General features: G+C 37.4%; 1 protein-coding gene across 6 annotated transcripts in view; it reads right to left on the bottom strand.

Annotated features, from left to right (window-relative positions):
- LOC131028884 (protein STABILIZED1) overlaps positions 1–14,304 on the bottom strand; it is a 53,062-nt gene that overhangs the window by 38,558 nt on the left and 200 nt on the right. For 2 of the 6 annotated variants that reach the window (XR_009102665.2, XR_009102664.2), the window contains exons 1-3: positions 12,919–14,283; positions 10,201–12,195; positions 9,107–9,249 (exon numbers count right to left, since the gene is read on the bottom strand). Coding sequence is in view for 1 of the 6 variants with exons in the window: in XM_057959259.2 (XP_057815242.2) it covers positions 10,341–12,195; positions 12,919–14,129 (3,066 nt within the window). In the remaining 5 variants the exon portion in view is untranslated. Of the gene's footprint in view, positions 1–8,585; positions 9,250–10,012; positions 12,196–12,918; positions 14,284–14,304 lie in introns of those variants that run through there. The other 4 variants (XR_009102662.2, XR_009102663.2, XR_009102661.2 and 1 more) reach the window with 4 other exon arrangements.

Genomic DNA, 14,304 nt, shown 5'->3' with positions numbered 1-14,304 from the left:
TTATAAAAGAAGTGAAATTGAGCTAGGATGGAAGATTAAAATGCAACTAAATGAAGCTAACCTATGTGCTATGGATGCTTGAGGATGATGTTGATGATTGGCGATGACAAAAAGAGCTCCTTAACATGCAATGTGACTATAATTTTGATGCACAAACGACTTGGATGAATTGAAGAAGGAATGGGCTCTATTTATAGGCAAAATAGAGAAATGGATGGTTGAGATTGAGTAATCTCAACAAGGGCTAGGATTGAAAGTTATCAATCCATGGGATAGATTCAATCCAATCCCAAGTTGACAAATGTCACCTTGAGAGGGTTTGAGGGGATGCTAAACAAGCATTAGATGCTAAGCAAGCAATTAGCAATAGCCTCAAGGAGTGACATTACTGGATAATGTCCTTAACCAGGGAGGCATGCTATTACCCAAGAGGTAAACTCTTGTGCAACATGGGAAAATGGTTAAAGGGACAACCATCATGGCTAAGGGATGTGGGCTTGTAAGAGGCATTAAATGCCTTTTGAAGACTTTGGAAGCTAACTTGCCCAAAGAGGGAAACCACTAGTGGTTTATGTAAGAGCCTTACATGTTTGGAAGACTCAACAAGTTAACTTGTTGAGATAGATAAAGTCTTAAATGCATTTTGAAGACTTTCTTCCAAATTTGGAGAAGTGACTCCCCCAAATTTAGGGAAAGGACATGATTAGGAGATTAGACATGATTAGGATGTTTCTAGAAGGATGATTAGGGGAATAATGAAAAATGTAGGATTTTGCAAGTGGGTGAGGAAAATAGGTATTTTAGCAAATTAAAATGATTTAATTTAGCCAAAAGGGATGCAACTTGCATTTGTAGGATTTTGCAAGTGGGGGAATCATTCACAAATAAATAATGATTTATTTATTTGCAAAGGGGACTTTGAATTAAATGTGAATTTAATCAAAAGGGGAAAATGGGATTTTAATAAAATAAATAAGATTTATTTAATCAAATGGCTAAGCGTACTTAATCAAACCTTAGTTTAATTAATAGGTTAGGCTAGAAGAAGGAGATTTAATCGAATCTTTAATTTGATTAAAAGGTCAATTAGAAGAATAGGGATATTAATTAAATCTTAATTTAATTAATTGGAAGAATTAGGGATAATTAAATGAATAAAATTCACTTAATTCATTGTGCAATTTTTAGGGGTCTACAGAAGGTTGTGCCCCTTCCTACGGTCACCCTTTCTTCAAGGGTGGCGTCCCTTCAAATACCTAACCTGATCGTTGCTGTTAACATGATGAAATTGCTGTCTTTAATTATTATTAGGATTGCTGCTTTATTTGGAATGAGATCCCTGTTTTATAATTAATGATTGCTGTTTTATAATTAATTATTAGGATTGCTGCTTTATTTGGAATGAGATCCCTGTTTTGCATTAGAAAATCATCGATGTGCCTCACAATATATTATTCCGTGCTTCCTGCTTTTACTTAGACAATGAGCATTTATATAAGTTTCATTGCTATTTTCAATATAGTCGGACAGCAACTCTTATCTTGCCTTCCCTTAAAGTGGCCGCTGCCATATAATATAGGTGATAAAGGCATCAACATGAGGGAGGTCGGCCAGCAGTAGTCCCTACATCTGGGTCAGCTATTACTATTTATTTTATCGCCCAGTTCATCATCTGGTCGGTTCCCCTTGATGATTAATTTCCCCTTTCCATGGTCGACCTCACTCAAGGAAAGTTATTATAATGCCTACGTTTTACTTATTAATGCTGCAATCTGTTTTTAACTTTTTGCTGTAAATGGCTGCTAACCCTACCTTGGCAGGGGCATGACAGGTTGATTCTTGCCAATGTTGAAGATCAGTACCTCTTTAGAAAAATCTATGAATTCAAAATTCTCACAATGAGGCACTAGATTATTTTCAATGTTTTTGAAATATTTCTCATGATGAGGCACTGCATTATTTTCGATATTTTGCAAATATTTCTCATGATGAGGCACTACATTATTTTCAATGTTTTCAAAAAAAAATATTCAACTTTTTTATGGGGGGATTTTCAGTGGGAACAGACGCACAGAGGACTAAAGCTGTTGGGGCCAAACCCTTCACAAACACCCAGCCATCTCAAGTGAACCAAGACCCACGCTAAATTTTAAAAATACAAATGCCTTTCCCAAAGAACCTAGTAACTTAGCTTTGAATGGAAAATCTCTTTATATTTAACTTCTTTATTTTGATAAATAAAATAAAATAGAAATGCACACATTCACTCCATCTTTATATAGGTTTGTTTTCATTTATTTAGTACAACAAGATACGAAGTATAGAGGAATCTGTGAGTCACTTCAAACTTGCATGATTGAAACAAAAACAAATAGAAGAGAAACAAACACTGCATATCTTTACACAAAGATATGTATATAAGTGAAGAAAAGTGTGGCAATTTGGCATGCAAATTTATTTGGCTAGGATTTCATAAACACAAGCAAGCAAATTCAAGACTAACATGAGAGGATCTATGAAATCGACAACAAACCTGCTTCTGCCAAACACTACGGGTCGAGAAGGGAAAGCAAAAGGAAATAGAAATAATGTGTGACATTGAAATTGTCAATGTAGCACAGCAATGAATTTCTGAGCAACCAACATCTTGGAGAAATCATAAAATCTCAAAAAAGTTAAAAAATGAGATGAAATTTGCAGTCAAATGTTGGTTATTGCAATCTTTTCAAGAAAATATCGGTCTTAGGCCCAATATCCAATATATAGCACTTTCTTGCAAAGATCTGTTTATATGGTTTATACATCTTGTTTTGAATGCAACATTTTTGGTTGTATTAATACAAACTGGAAGTAGTCACTCATGAATGGCAGTGCGAGGTTAGAAGCAGCTTCTCTCTCCCGGTTTTTTGTGAGAGCTCTTTGCACCATGTGAAGCGTGATAAAGATGTGTGTTTTGTGTTGTGTTTCCCACCTCTCTGGGCTTATCAAAATGTCATTCTTATGGGAGAGTGTAAGAACCTACCAAGGGCTCTCAACTCAGACAACGGAAGTTTAGTTGAACCTGTTGCGTTTTATGTTTTGTACTTTGCAATTTCTAACAACAAGGGCTAGTTTTGAACAAATAGTTTGCAAAAAGCAATATTGGAAAGAGCTGGAAATTAATTGAACTTCAGAAAATAGGATTATCAAACCCTTATTACATCCAATTTGCATAAACACCTTCGATAAAGAAATCAGACAAGACCATTTATTGTCAAATACCTCAAATTTATGAAACCCCTTATTTGTCCTTGCTGCCATACAGCAGTAAATAATGACAGCAAAATTCTTTATCAGTCCAAACTACCCGAAATGGTGAGTTTAGCAGCTCAAACTGAAGCTACCAGCTAGGCGTCTCTTTTAGGATTTATTTCAGATTTTTTGGACGACTCCTTCAACAAAATCATACCCTTTCAAGGAAGAAAGGTACGGAAGATCTGCAGGCCATACATGCACAACAACCCCTGCTGTAAACACACTTATTTCTACCTCTGCTCTGACTCTGTGGCTGCAATCAATCCTTTGCATAAAATGAGATAAACCCTGTCTAATCTGCCCAATCTTGGTTCTTGGATAAAACCAACTGAAAAGCAAAATCAACTGATATTTCACAGCTTCTAATGCTGATGCACAGAAATCCACCATTTTCCTGTACCGATACTCTCAAATCATCGGTAGGAAGAAACCCCTGCTGAAACCCTCAAGCCAAAATCTCCTCAGAGCAAACACAATATCAAATCATCCCATAATGAAAAGAAGGCCTAAAAACTTCTTTTATCTCCTCCTTTAGGGTTTGGCGCAATTCCCAAGAAAAGTACAATTTGGCATTTAAATGATGTTTTAACTTTTAATATTTATTTTTGACTATTGAGGCTTCAAAAACAAATCATTTCCACTTTAATATTAAAGTGGCCCCATCCGATGAGAAATAGACCCTCACTTAAGTTATAACTTAAAGTGACTTTAAAATATTAAAACATTAAAGTTTGCCACATAATATTTAATTAAAGTAATTAAATATTGATATCTCTCCAAGTACTCATCAGAAATGCCCGCCATCAAAACTGGAGATTGCCAAACAATACTCTGTCACTGCTCATACTGTTCACTCTGAAGATGGAGAATCAATCTCCAGGGGACCCTCTAACCAACCTCATCAGCCTGCGAGGGTCAGTGATAGGCTAATCTACCAAGCTGACAGATGTCAACTAGAAGGGGACATCACAGAGAGACACCTGGTCTGATGATGTGGGTTGAAGAATATCTTGTGGATCATGATGATGTAGCCATTGACAGAGATAGCTAGATTGGGTATTACCTGAAGGTGTTACTGTCTCTTTGTCCTGCAGTTGAGTAGGTGCAACTGGCTTAAGAGCTTTTGTATTTCTCTCTTTGCAGAGTTTGATAGTTCATCTTATATTGTTAATATATTTCTAGATATAGAATTTTGTGCTGTTGGAAATCTAAGGCTATATTGTAAGATCTTGGTTTAATTTTCAATGGTGGGGCTTCCATAGATACTGGGCCAATAAACCTATTAAAAGGAATAATACTAACTGAAAACTGATTTCATCATGTAAATTTGACTCATGAAACATGGGTCAATGAAAATTTAACTTGAAACAAAGCAATTGAATCCCAATAAATCATCACATGGTTATGGCTAAGCGAGTAGCAAGTGGAACCACTCCTAGACCAAGTTCTTAGCAAAATATATATATTTGTTTAACAACTTGCTTTGAATACAATCTATTTTGGTTGCAGTTGCCAAAGGAGGGATTGACTTCAATTATGCCAACCTGGAAGCTGATTTCATTATATAACTTTGACTGAAAGTTTATGGACAAGCTTGTAGCAAGTAGCCTTGTAAAGTTCACGGTGATTAAAATTGACTGACAAATCTGGAGACAAAATCTGTAATTGTTTTATTAAATAATTCTACCAAAAGGTAAAATCTGAAGAAATTTAGAAAACATCTAAAATGTTTGGACATTAAAGTTTTAGACACAACACCACCAAGATCAAATGCCCAGTAGATATCTATTTTTTTTCAATAATTTATACAAACAAAGAGAAACTTCCCTTGGAGAATATGAGCAACAACTCAGAGCCCATCACAGAGCAACAAGCAATTCACCACTATAGTCCTCCTGGCTCCCACTCAGAATACTTTCCAGCCGAAATAAGCCTTACCTGAGGTTCATAGTCCTTCTACAACTCCCTCTCCCTGTCAAGCCCTAGTTTTCCACACACGGCAAAGTTCAGACAACCAAAAAAGAATCAATGCTTTGGCAGAAAGGGGTGAAGAGATGACACAAATATTTTATGTAGCAGATACCTCCTTAAGATTGTTAAGCGACTAAAACATTATTGGATAATGACCACCATGATCCCACAAATTAATCAAAAGGCTTACACATGACCTCTGACTACATCCGACCATAATTGAAATTATGTTTCTTCATCTGACCCATGGATAACCTCACCGTTTAGACTCAACTGCACTAAGGGCTTAGCAAGTTAACAGTACATATAGAAAGTCCATTCCAACATGTGATAACATCTACAGTTAAGTGCTCTTATTTCTGCCCAAAAAATATTGAAACATATTAAAACAAATATTTCTGCCCAAGAAATATTTTTTTCTTCTCCTGCAGCTCTCTCATCCTGATGATGAATCACAGAGTGTGATTCGAAACGTTGAAGCAAAAACTTCTACACAAATGAATCCAGAAGCATATTTGAATATAGCATGGACTGTGGAAATCTCATCTCTCTAATATTAAAACAAAGTTTATATTCAATTGTTGTCACTTACAGACTCTGGCCAATACATTTTTGAAAAACGTTAGCTACTACATAGGATAATGTAACTGAAAAAATCAATCACACCCCAGAACGATTTGTGAAAAAAAAGCTCCATAGGGCTTCAAAAAAAACTTAAAATTATTGCCACATATGTCATTTTCTTGTAGGGAGTTCCAGATACAAACATGGCAAATTCTCAGGATGTCCTCCAAATATGACTAAACACAACAAATATAAAAAATATAAATATATTTCATTATTTATCCAATTAAAGGATATATAAAACATTAGTTTAAATTTTTTGTTTTTATATTTTATTTTTTTTGTAACTTGGTTTATAAAATTTATCTTGTTATATTATGTCTGTACATATAAATGCATGTGTGTGCATAAATGTGTGTGTGTGTATATATTATATCTATATATAACAAGTTACAGAGGTCATCTATTTCTTCTAATTTTGATTTATCAGCGCTATTGTAGACTATGATTGTTCATATTATACAAATCCTATAGCAGTCAACGTCATCCTTTATTATCTAAGTTATCAGTTCTAGTATGGGTGCAGGTGCAGGCATGGGTACAAGTATGACAGTATGACAAAAAAATCCTTCACAAAAGAACATTGAATGCCTCACACCTTCACAAATCATCTTAAGACGATGGTGTGAGATTCAAATCAAGTTTTGGCAATCTAACATGGTGTAAAAAAATATGTCACATATCACCAATTAAAAATAAAAATTTAGATTACATTCAACAATTCCAACTTGGAGAAGGCCTTGAAGATGAATTGTGGCATATAATAATTAGTCACAACATATGAATCTGTTCAGACTGTGTAGATTTCTTTGACTCGCTCAACTTCTGCACCAAACTTTTGCGAAATCAAATTGAGTGAGTGGACTACACGTGGTGTCCAAAAAAATGCACACATATGTCTATTATCACTTATGCAAACATAAAACCAACTACTCTACAATTTATAGCATTGTCTATTATCACTTGGGCAACATTTTCAAGGCCCATCATTTCAATGGATTCTTTGGGGCAACCAAATGCTTTAAGGAATTTTTTTTTAATGCTTTTTTGCTGACTTTAGGGACCCAAGGGTTGCAAGTACCCATAGGTTCAAGCATTCAAAGTTCCTTGTGGGTCCTTCTACAAGTTCCAATACAGAACATAAGGTGCTCGATTGGTACCTTGGGCATAACCATGCACATACCAATGTTAGATCGACTCAAACTGTATCCATATGGGAACAGGAGGCTATATACCCAATAATCCAATAACCCAATTTATTATCATAGAACAAGCCATTATTCTTTGTTTAACTGTGCAGATGCTTGTGCCTCTATCGACAAAACCCAGAAGCTCAAATAAAGCACATTAACTCACTAGATTAGCTCCATGACACATTCCAAATTAACGTGTGTGTCTACCTATTTGAAAATGTGTGTGTGCACGAATTAACACAGGCACTCACAAATGTAGTGAACGAATTTTTTACATTCGACTTTTTTTTTTCAAATCTTGAATGCTTTTTCATGAACATTGAACTAGATATGGCACTGGATAATGTGGTGCCATATCCAAAACAATTATGAACATCTTTTTTATGTCAGATTTTTTTTTTCAAATCTTGAATTTTTTTTGTGAGCTCTAGACTAGATATAGCACGCTAGACGATGTGGTGCCATATCCAGATGTACTAGATACGGGCCAAACATAGATACATTGGATACACTATTAATGTCATATCCAACACTATTTATTGTATTCATAGCCGGTGTCCAATGGGCAGATATCATGTATCCAAACCTGCAAAGGAAAGTATCAAATAACACATTTATATACATATGGATAGAGTATTCATTCCGTATTCAAGAGTATTGTATCCAGTATCCGATAAGAAGATACATGTATCCAAACAGGGGAAGGGAAGGATCTGATAACTCTGTTGAAGCTCCAGTCTGAGCATTTAATTCCAGTGGCAGCTAGCTTAAAAATTTACAGAAATATATGACAAAAAAAAAAAAAAAATCCTTAATATTCAGTAAAAATGATCAACACTAGATAATCATCTCCTTTAAAAGATTGAAAAGTGTGACTGATTAAAGACATGATATTTCCATAGTCTATGTAACGAATAGTTAAAAATCTGTATATGGCTTTTTTGCATCAAAATTTCAGACCACATTCTGTGATTCATCATCCAGAAGAGGATAAACATGATCCATCTCCTCATTAAATTTGATTTGTTGCTTCCCTTCTCCCCTTCTTCATAACCGCCCAAATAAAGCAACTGCCTGTGCCCATTCATCAGCTAATTCTCTTTTTGTTCCAAGAATCTTTATTTTGTTTAAGGTGTTGTATGCATTGGTTATAGAGTATAGACTTGCAATATTCTCCATTAGGTACTCCAAAAAGTAAACTGCAACAAAATCGAAGCAACCCTTAAAGGCAGTCCTAAATTGAAGTCCAAGAGGGCAATACAAGTATCCCAATTGGTACTCTAATTTGATGGCTTACCAAACTCGAATAGACAAAGCAGTAACACAAAGATTAAATACCAAGAGAGATATTTCCAAAACACTGCTTAACAACATTATTGGATATTTCCACACATGCTCAGTTCATATCCATTTCCACACATGCTCAGTTCATATCATATAGCATGCATGTTTTTATTCAATAGATTAAAAAAAACCAGCATTATAGATGACACAGAAAACAACTTTCAGGAATAGTACCACCTTTTACATGCCATGCACAGAGATGGTTGTGAATTAAAAATATGGATTTTTGTATGATAGTATCCCTCCATTATAATGAATTGCTCCATTATATCCAGGGATGGACATAATTGTTTTCAAATTAGTATTTCAATCTCCCTAGTACTAAAGATAGTACCATCTCCTATTACTAAAGACTTTACTTATTGTTCACTTTCTGTTAGAATTAACAGTTCTTGCAGAGTAGCTGCAAACATTAGAAAATGCTAGAAACAAAGTTACTAGGAGCTAAGATTTATTGATCATGTCATCTATAGCTGGTGTTTACTAAATTTGTATTGTTATTATAGCTACAGATTGCAAGGACTTGACTCTGCACTACTATCCACGGTTACCTGTAATTCTACGTAGTTCACAGATTTATATACCATGTATCCTCCCGGAATTGAAACTTATTAGATATCATGAGAACTTATACAATCAAAATAGATATGATATTTAAAGCCATTGCAAATTTTAATCACCTTAATCCCTTGCTATGATTTTAAATATGCTGAACAGAATGCTCCTCTTTGAGAGAACAAGATGACCTGGAGATAGCTTTCCACACCCAAAACACATACTGATGATTGTATGCTCTTGTATTATACTTTCTAGACATTGAACCCTGCACCCACAAAAAAAGATGAGACTAGATACAGATTATCTCAGATTATACATAGATTTTCAAATGCCTAAACACATAAAATCCCAGGAAAGAGAAAAGCTTCACTAAGGAATATATTAAATTTTGAACAGATAAATTGAACAAATGAGATAGATGGGTAATAACTATGTTCCACGGAGTTCCCAGGATGCAGACAGCAGCGGATGGGGAAATGCATTTCCAGGACAGCTGGGATTGGAGGCCATTTTTTAGGGAATGGCAATTGAAAAATAGGAAATTTTGATTATACATATATACAAGGCATTCATCATATACATTAAAGAACCATACTACATAAGACTAAAACTGAATTGTGGATTCACATGAGAATCTAGCACAAATTAACAAAATGCCATTGCTTTCATTGTTAATATGCATTTATATTTTATAAAAACTACTACAAAATGCCAAAAGGCTACAAATTACAACTACAAAATGAAAAGAAAAATAAGAAAGAGAAGATCATGAGATTGAATAAGTGACACCTAGACCAGTAATATAAAATTCTTCCATTTGTTGACAACAAAACCATTCTTTCCCATCAAAATAGTGGACTCCCTCTAATTATATAGTAATTTTTTTGGTGCCTAGAATAAAATGCAACAATGTTGATGAACGCCTTCCTTCTCATAAATTTCACATTGCTTTTTAATTAATGAGATAATGACTTAAATGCATTGAATGTTGATATATTTACAAAACTGAAAATTCATGTGCACACCTCTACAGATCAGAATAATCAATATTGTCATAAATAATTCCAAAACTTCTTTGAATTACAGCTGAAAGGCAGTTATAAATTTCTAAATCCAAATCAAGTCACCAAAATTTGCTACCTTTTCCACAAAAGGCAGTTCTGAAAATGTAGATTAAAAACACTAACAGTAATTACAGTAGCAAATATGAAATCACCTTCCTGATATCCTATGGAGATTCTTGATTTCTCCAAATTTATGTGACATAGTAAATCTGAGTCATAGACAACAGCCATAAAAAAAGCTGCCCCTTTGATATTTTGTATTTTCACAACCAGCTTGTCCTTGTGAATGTTATCATACACCTACAACACCTTCTTCCTTGCCTATAGCAACCACTACTTTCTTCAAAATAGATTCTACAGGCTGATGTGAATTCTCCACTGCTTTTGATACAGATGTCCATCGTTCTCCGTGCTTTGGTTCTGCTGCGATGCATCTTTTCAATACATTTTGTTGTTCCTCCTCAGTTCCATGTTGCAATTCAAACTTGTAATACTGAACCCAGAAATCCCCATTGTCTGGAGCAAGAGTAACAGACCTGTTGAACCAATTCCTCGCCTTTTCTACCTTCCTGTCATGCCAAAATAGCTTGGCAACAGCTGCAATAACATAGGGATCATGATCACACCTCTTGATTGCATCCATACTTTTTGTCTTCCTCTGTGGTCTTGGAGCCATCTCAATTGCTGCTGCCCACAATTTGCCACTAGTTGGACATGCCTGCAATGCCTTGGCCATAAGACTTTCACTCTCTTTCTTGTTTCCATGTCTTGACTCAGACCTGATAGCAGCAAGCCAAAGATCTGGATTTTGATTGTTCTTCTTCCTGGCAATAGTCAGAATAGCCCTCGCCTTGCTTAAACCACCCATTATTTCTTCCAATTTAGCAGCAGAAAGCCATAGCGGTACACACCCTTGACAGTTCTTGATGCCTTGATCGTAAACCTCTCGTGCAGCTTCCAAGTTTCCAAGGCGTTCCTCAAGCTGTCCAAGCATAAGCCATAATTTAAAGAACGAAGGATATCTTTTAAGACCTTCCTCAAGAAGTGATCTCTCTTCTGCAGTTTTTCCCAACTCTCTTTCTACAATTGCCGACTTCATCCAGACTCTTTCTGTGCAGTCTCTCTCACGAGCCTTAGCGAGAAGCATTCTAGCCCTTTCAGGCTCATGATTTTCAAACTCCAACTTGAATGCAGCAAGCCAAATCTCCTCGGAATTGGGTATTGCAGCATAGGCCTCCTGCAAGATTGCACGTGCTGCAGGAACATCTCCTGCAAGCCATTTTTCTTTGGCACCCATTAGCCATAGCACCTCTGCTCGTGGGCAGTAGGTCACAGCTTTCCTCAATAAAGCATCTAAAGATTCTCTAGTTCCATGGCTCTTTTCTAGCTGAGCAGCCTTGAGCCATACACCCTTCTTTGCAAGAAAGACTGAAAGAGCATGATTATAAATTGCACGAGCAGTTTCAATTGAACCCCTTTTCTTGCATTCCTCAGCATCTGCAACCCATGTTCTCTTCCTATCCTCCTCCTCAACTCCAATAGCAATTGTATTCCGAATAATTGCCTGGCAAGTCACAACAGACCCTGCTCGCTCTGCAGCCTCCGCTTCCTTCATCCAAGCTTCCCTATCAATCACAACACCTTCCTTTTGCAAATTTTTTATAGCCCTCTCGATAATTTTGCCAACCATATTAGTATTTCCATGGGCCTCCTCAAGCTTGGCAGCTGTTATCCAAATTGAGGGTTCCTTGGAAAGCTTCTCCCTAGCCTTGTTAAGAACCTTCCTTGCCTGATCATATGTCTCAAGCCTCGCTAGAGCAAGCCAGAGCTCTACGTGCAATGGGCAGCACTCTACAGCCCTGTGTAGCAAAATCCTTGCATCCTCCTCGTTGGCTAGCTCCACCACAGCCTTCCAAAGCCTCACAGAATCTGGAATATGTTCTAGCCCCTTCCTCAGCACCCTACTCTTCTTTGAATCATCTTGTTCCAGCCTTGCTGCTTGCATCCACAGTTTCACAGAAGTCGGATTTGCCTTCACACCCTGTGCAATAACAGCCTTGGCCTCGTCTGGGCTGGCCAATCGGCAGGCTTCTACCCAGACATCTTCATTCTTTGGGCACTCCTCGCAGCCCTTCTGTATCAACTGCCTGTCATAATGAAAAAAATTGAAATTAGTCAGAGCAACAATACCATCCAAAGACAAACTGAATAATAGGTAAAATCATATGATACTTAGTAAATCAGAAGTCTTCAGAAGTCTTTCACTAATAATCACTAGAAAATGAGATAGTCGTGGTAAACTAAAGTGCAACAAAACTGATGCCACATAATTTATGATGGCTACACGTAACAAACAATCCAATCTTTGATAATGAAGTACCATCCAAATTTAGATAAAAACAACGATCTTATCCCTGGTTGTACAACAGCTATTGCAATCTGGTAAGTAGGTTGGATCATCTTGAATATAAGAGAAAACGAAAATTCATTCTGTTCATTATTTACTCCTAAGTGGCAAATGACATTTAAGAAAATATACACAACTATTTTATAGATTACTTTTCCATCATGTAGAGTATAAGTTTTAAAAAGCTTCATTTGAGGAAAGATCTTATTGCAACAGCTGAGAGAGACAAACCACTCAATTCTTTTAAAAATTAGAGAATTGCCGTATTATAGCATACCCAGCTTCATGCATGCTGAAAGAAAATGCAATAAAACAACATAAAATAGACAATCAACACAACAGAAAACTGGGTATCAAAAGTATGTCATGCATACTGAAAGCAAACACAAGCAATCCAATAAAAAAGAAACATTAAAAAGACAACCAACACAATAGCAAGCTAGGTATCGAAAATTCGGCATACCTTGCAGCCTGAATCTTGCCCGCAACCTCCTCCAGCCTTGCAGCCGCAATCCAACCTGGTGGATGCTTTGGATTGGTCTGTGTCACTGACTTCAGCAGCAACCTAGCCTTCTTGATATCCGAAATCTCTGCATCGCTGGTTATCTTCATACTTTTCAAATCAGTCAAATACCCTTTTGGATCCACAACAGTCAAACCAGAGACCGAATCAGACAACCTATCAAGCTTAAGACTGAGCACAGTTTCCCTTCCCTGTCCGACAGCCGTCAGATCAGTCACAGGTGTCTGCGACCATGGCGTCTCAGTTCCACCAGCGGCTCTACTCTTGGGGTCCAGTGCAGTGACATGCTCCTGCTCCTGCCGCGCCTTCTCAAGCAAGGTATCCGGCACAGGCACAAAACTCTCAAACCTCTTCTTCTTATTCCTTAGCGAATAATCCCCAATTTCCGGTATACTATCCCACTCTTCGCTGGACAGAGTATACAATTTCCTCTTCAAATCCGCAAATTGCTCTGTAATCTTAGGATTGGAAGCCCTGTACTTCTCAATCTCCTGCTTAAGCCTCGCTTCCCTGCGATCCTTGCGACGAGAATCCATTCTCTTATCAATACTCTCCCACACAGCATCGGCCTCCTTATCATCTTCATCGTATTCCCCAGACGCAAAAAGGCCCACATCGTTACCCTCAAATTCATCAAACTTCTGGTTTTCATCGTAGCCCTTCTCATCATCGCCTTCTTCGTCCTCCTCGGCACCAGAAGAGCCCTTGCCGCGCCCTCTGCCAGCCCCCTGGGATGCCGCGGCACCACCAATTGTAGTGGCAGACCTATCAGGCAAATCAGGGGCTGCCCTAGCTGGCCCAATATCAGACCTTGTAGTGAAACCCGTGGCTCCTCGCCCTAGACCAGCCACGTAATTCGCAGGGGGCTTCGTATTAAGAAACTCCAGCCTGGGCCGCGGCTGGACAGGCGCCTGCATGCCTCCGCTTAGAGGAACAACCATGGTTACTGTCGAATCGTTCCTCACCCCATAGTCTACGAGATTCGAGCCCGAGTCCCACAGGCTTTTCGTAGAGTAGACGAGCCTCTGGGCGCATAAAGGTATTCCATGTTCTGCTTCGATTGCTTGCTTCAGTGTTGCTACCGTAGGCAAATCTCCAGAAAGCCCCAGGGCCACGGTTTTGCCCGTGGGCATACGTAGAAAAATCCTCATCGCTTAAAAACCCTAGTTTTCCAAACCCTCAACCACTCAACTGCATTACCAAGCGCGCTGTAATAAGATTTCGAACCAGAATCAAGCCTTGTCAACAACAAAATAAAAAGAAATAGTTTGAGATCAAAAATTGAAAACCCAAAATATATATGGGGTGATACAGTGCAACGTAATA

The sequence above is a fragment of the Cryptomeria japonica genome, chromosome 8 (assembly GCF_030272615.1).
Source record: "Cryptomeria japonica chromosome 8, Sugi_1.0, whole genome shotgun sequence".
Lineage (NCBI taxonomy): Eukaryota > Viridiplantae > Streptophyta > Pinopsida > Cupressales > Cupressaceae > Cryptomeria > Cryptomeria japonica.
Note: the sequence above shows the minus strand (reverse complement) of the source record. Positions and strands in the feature narration are given on the sequence as shown.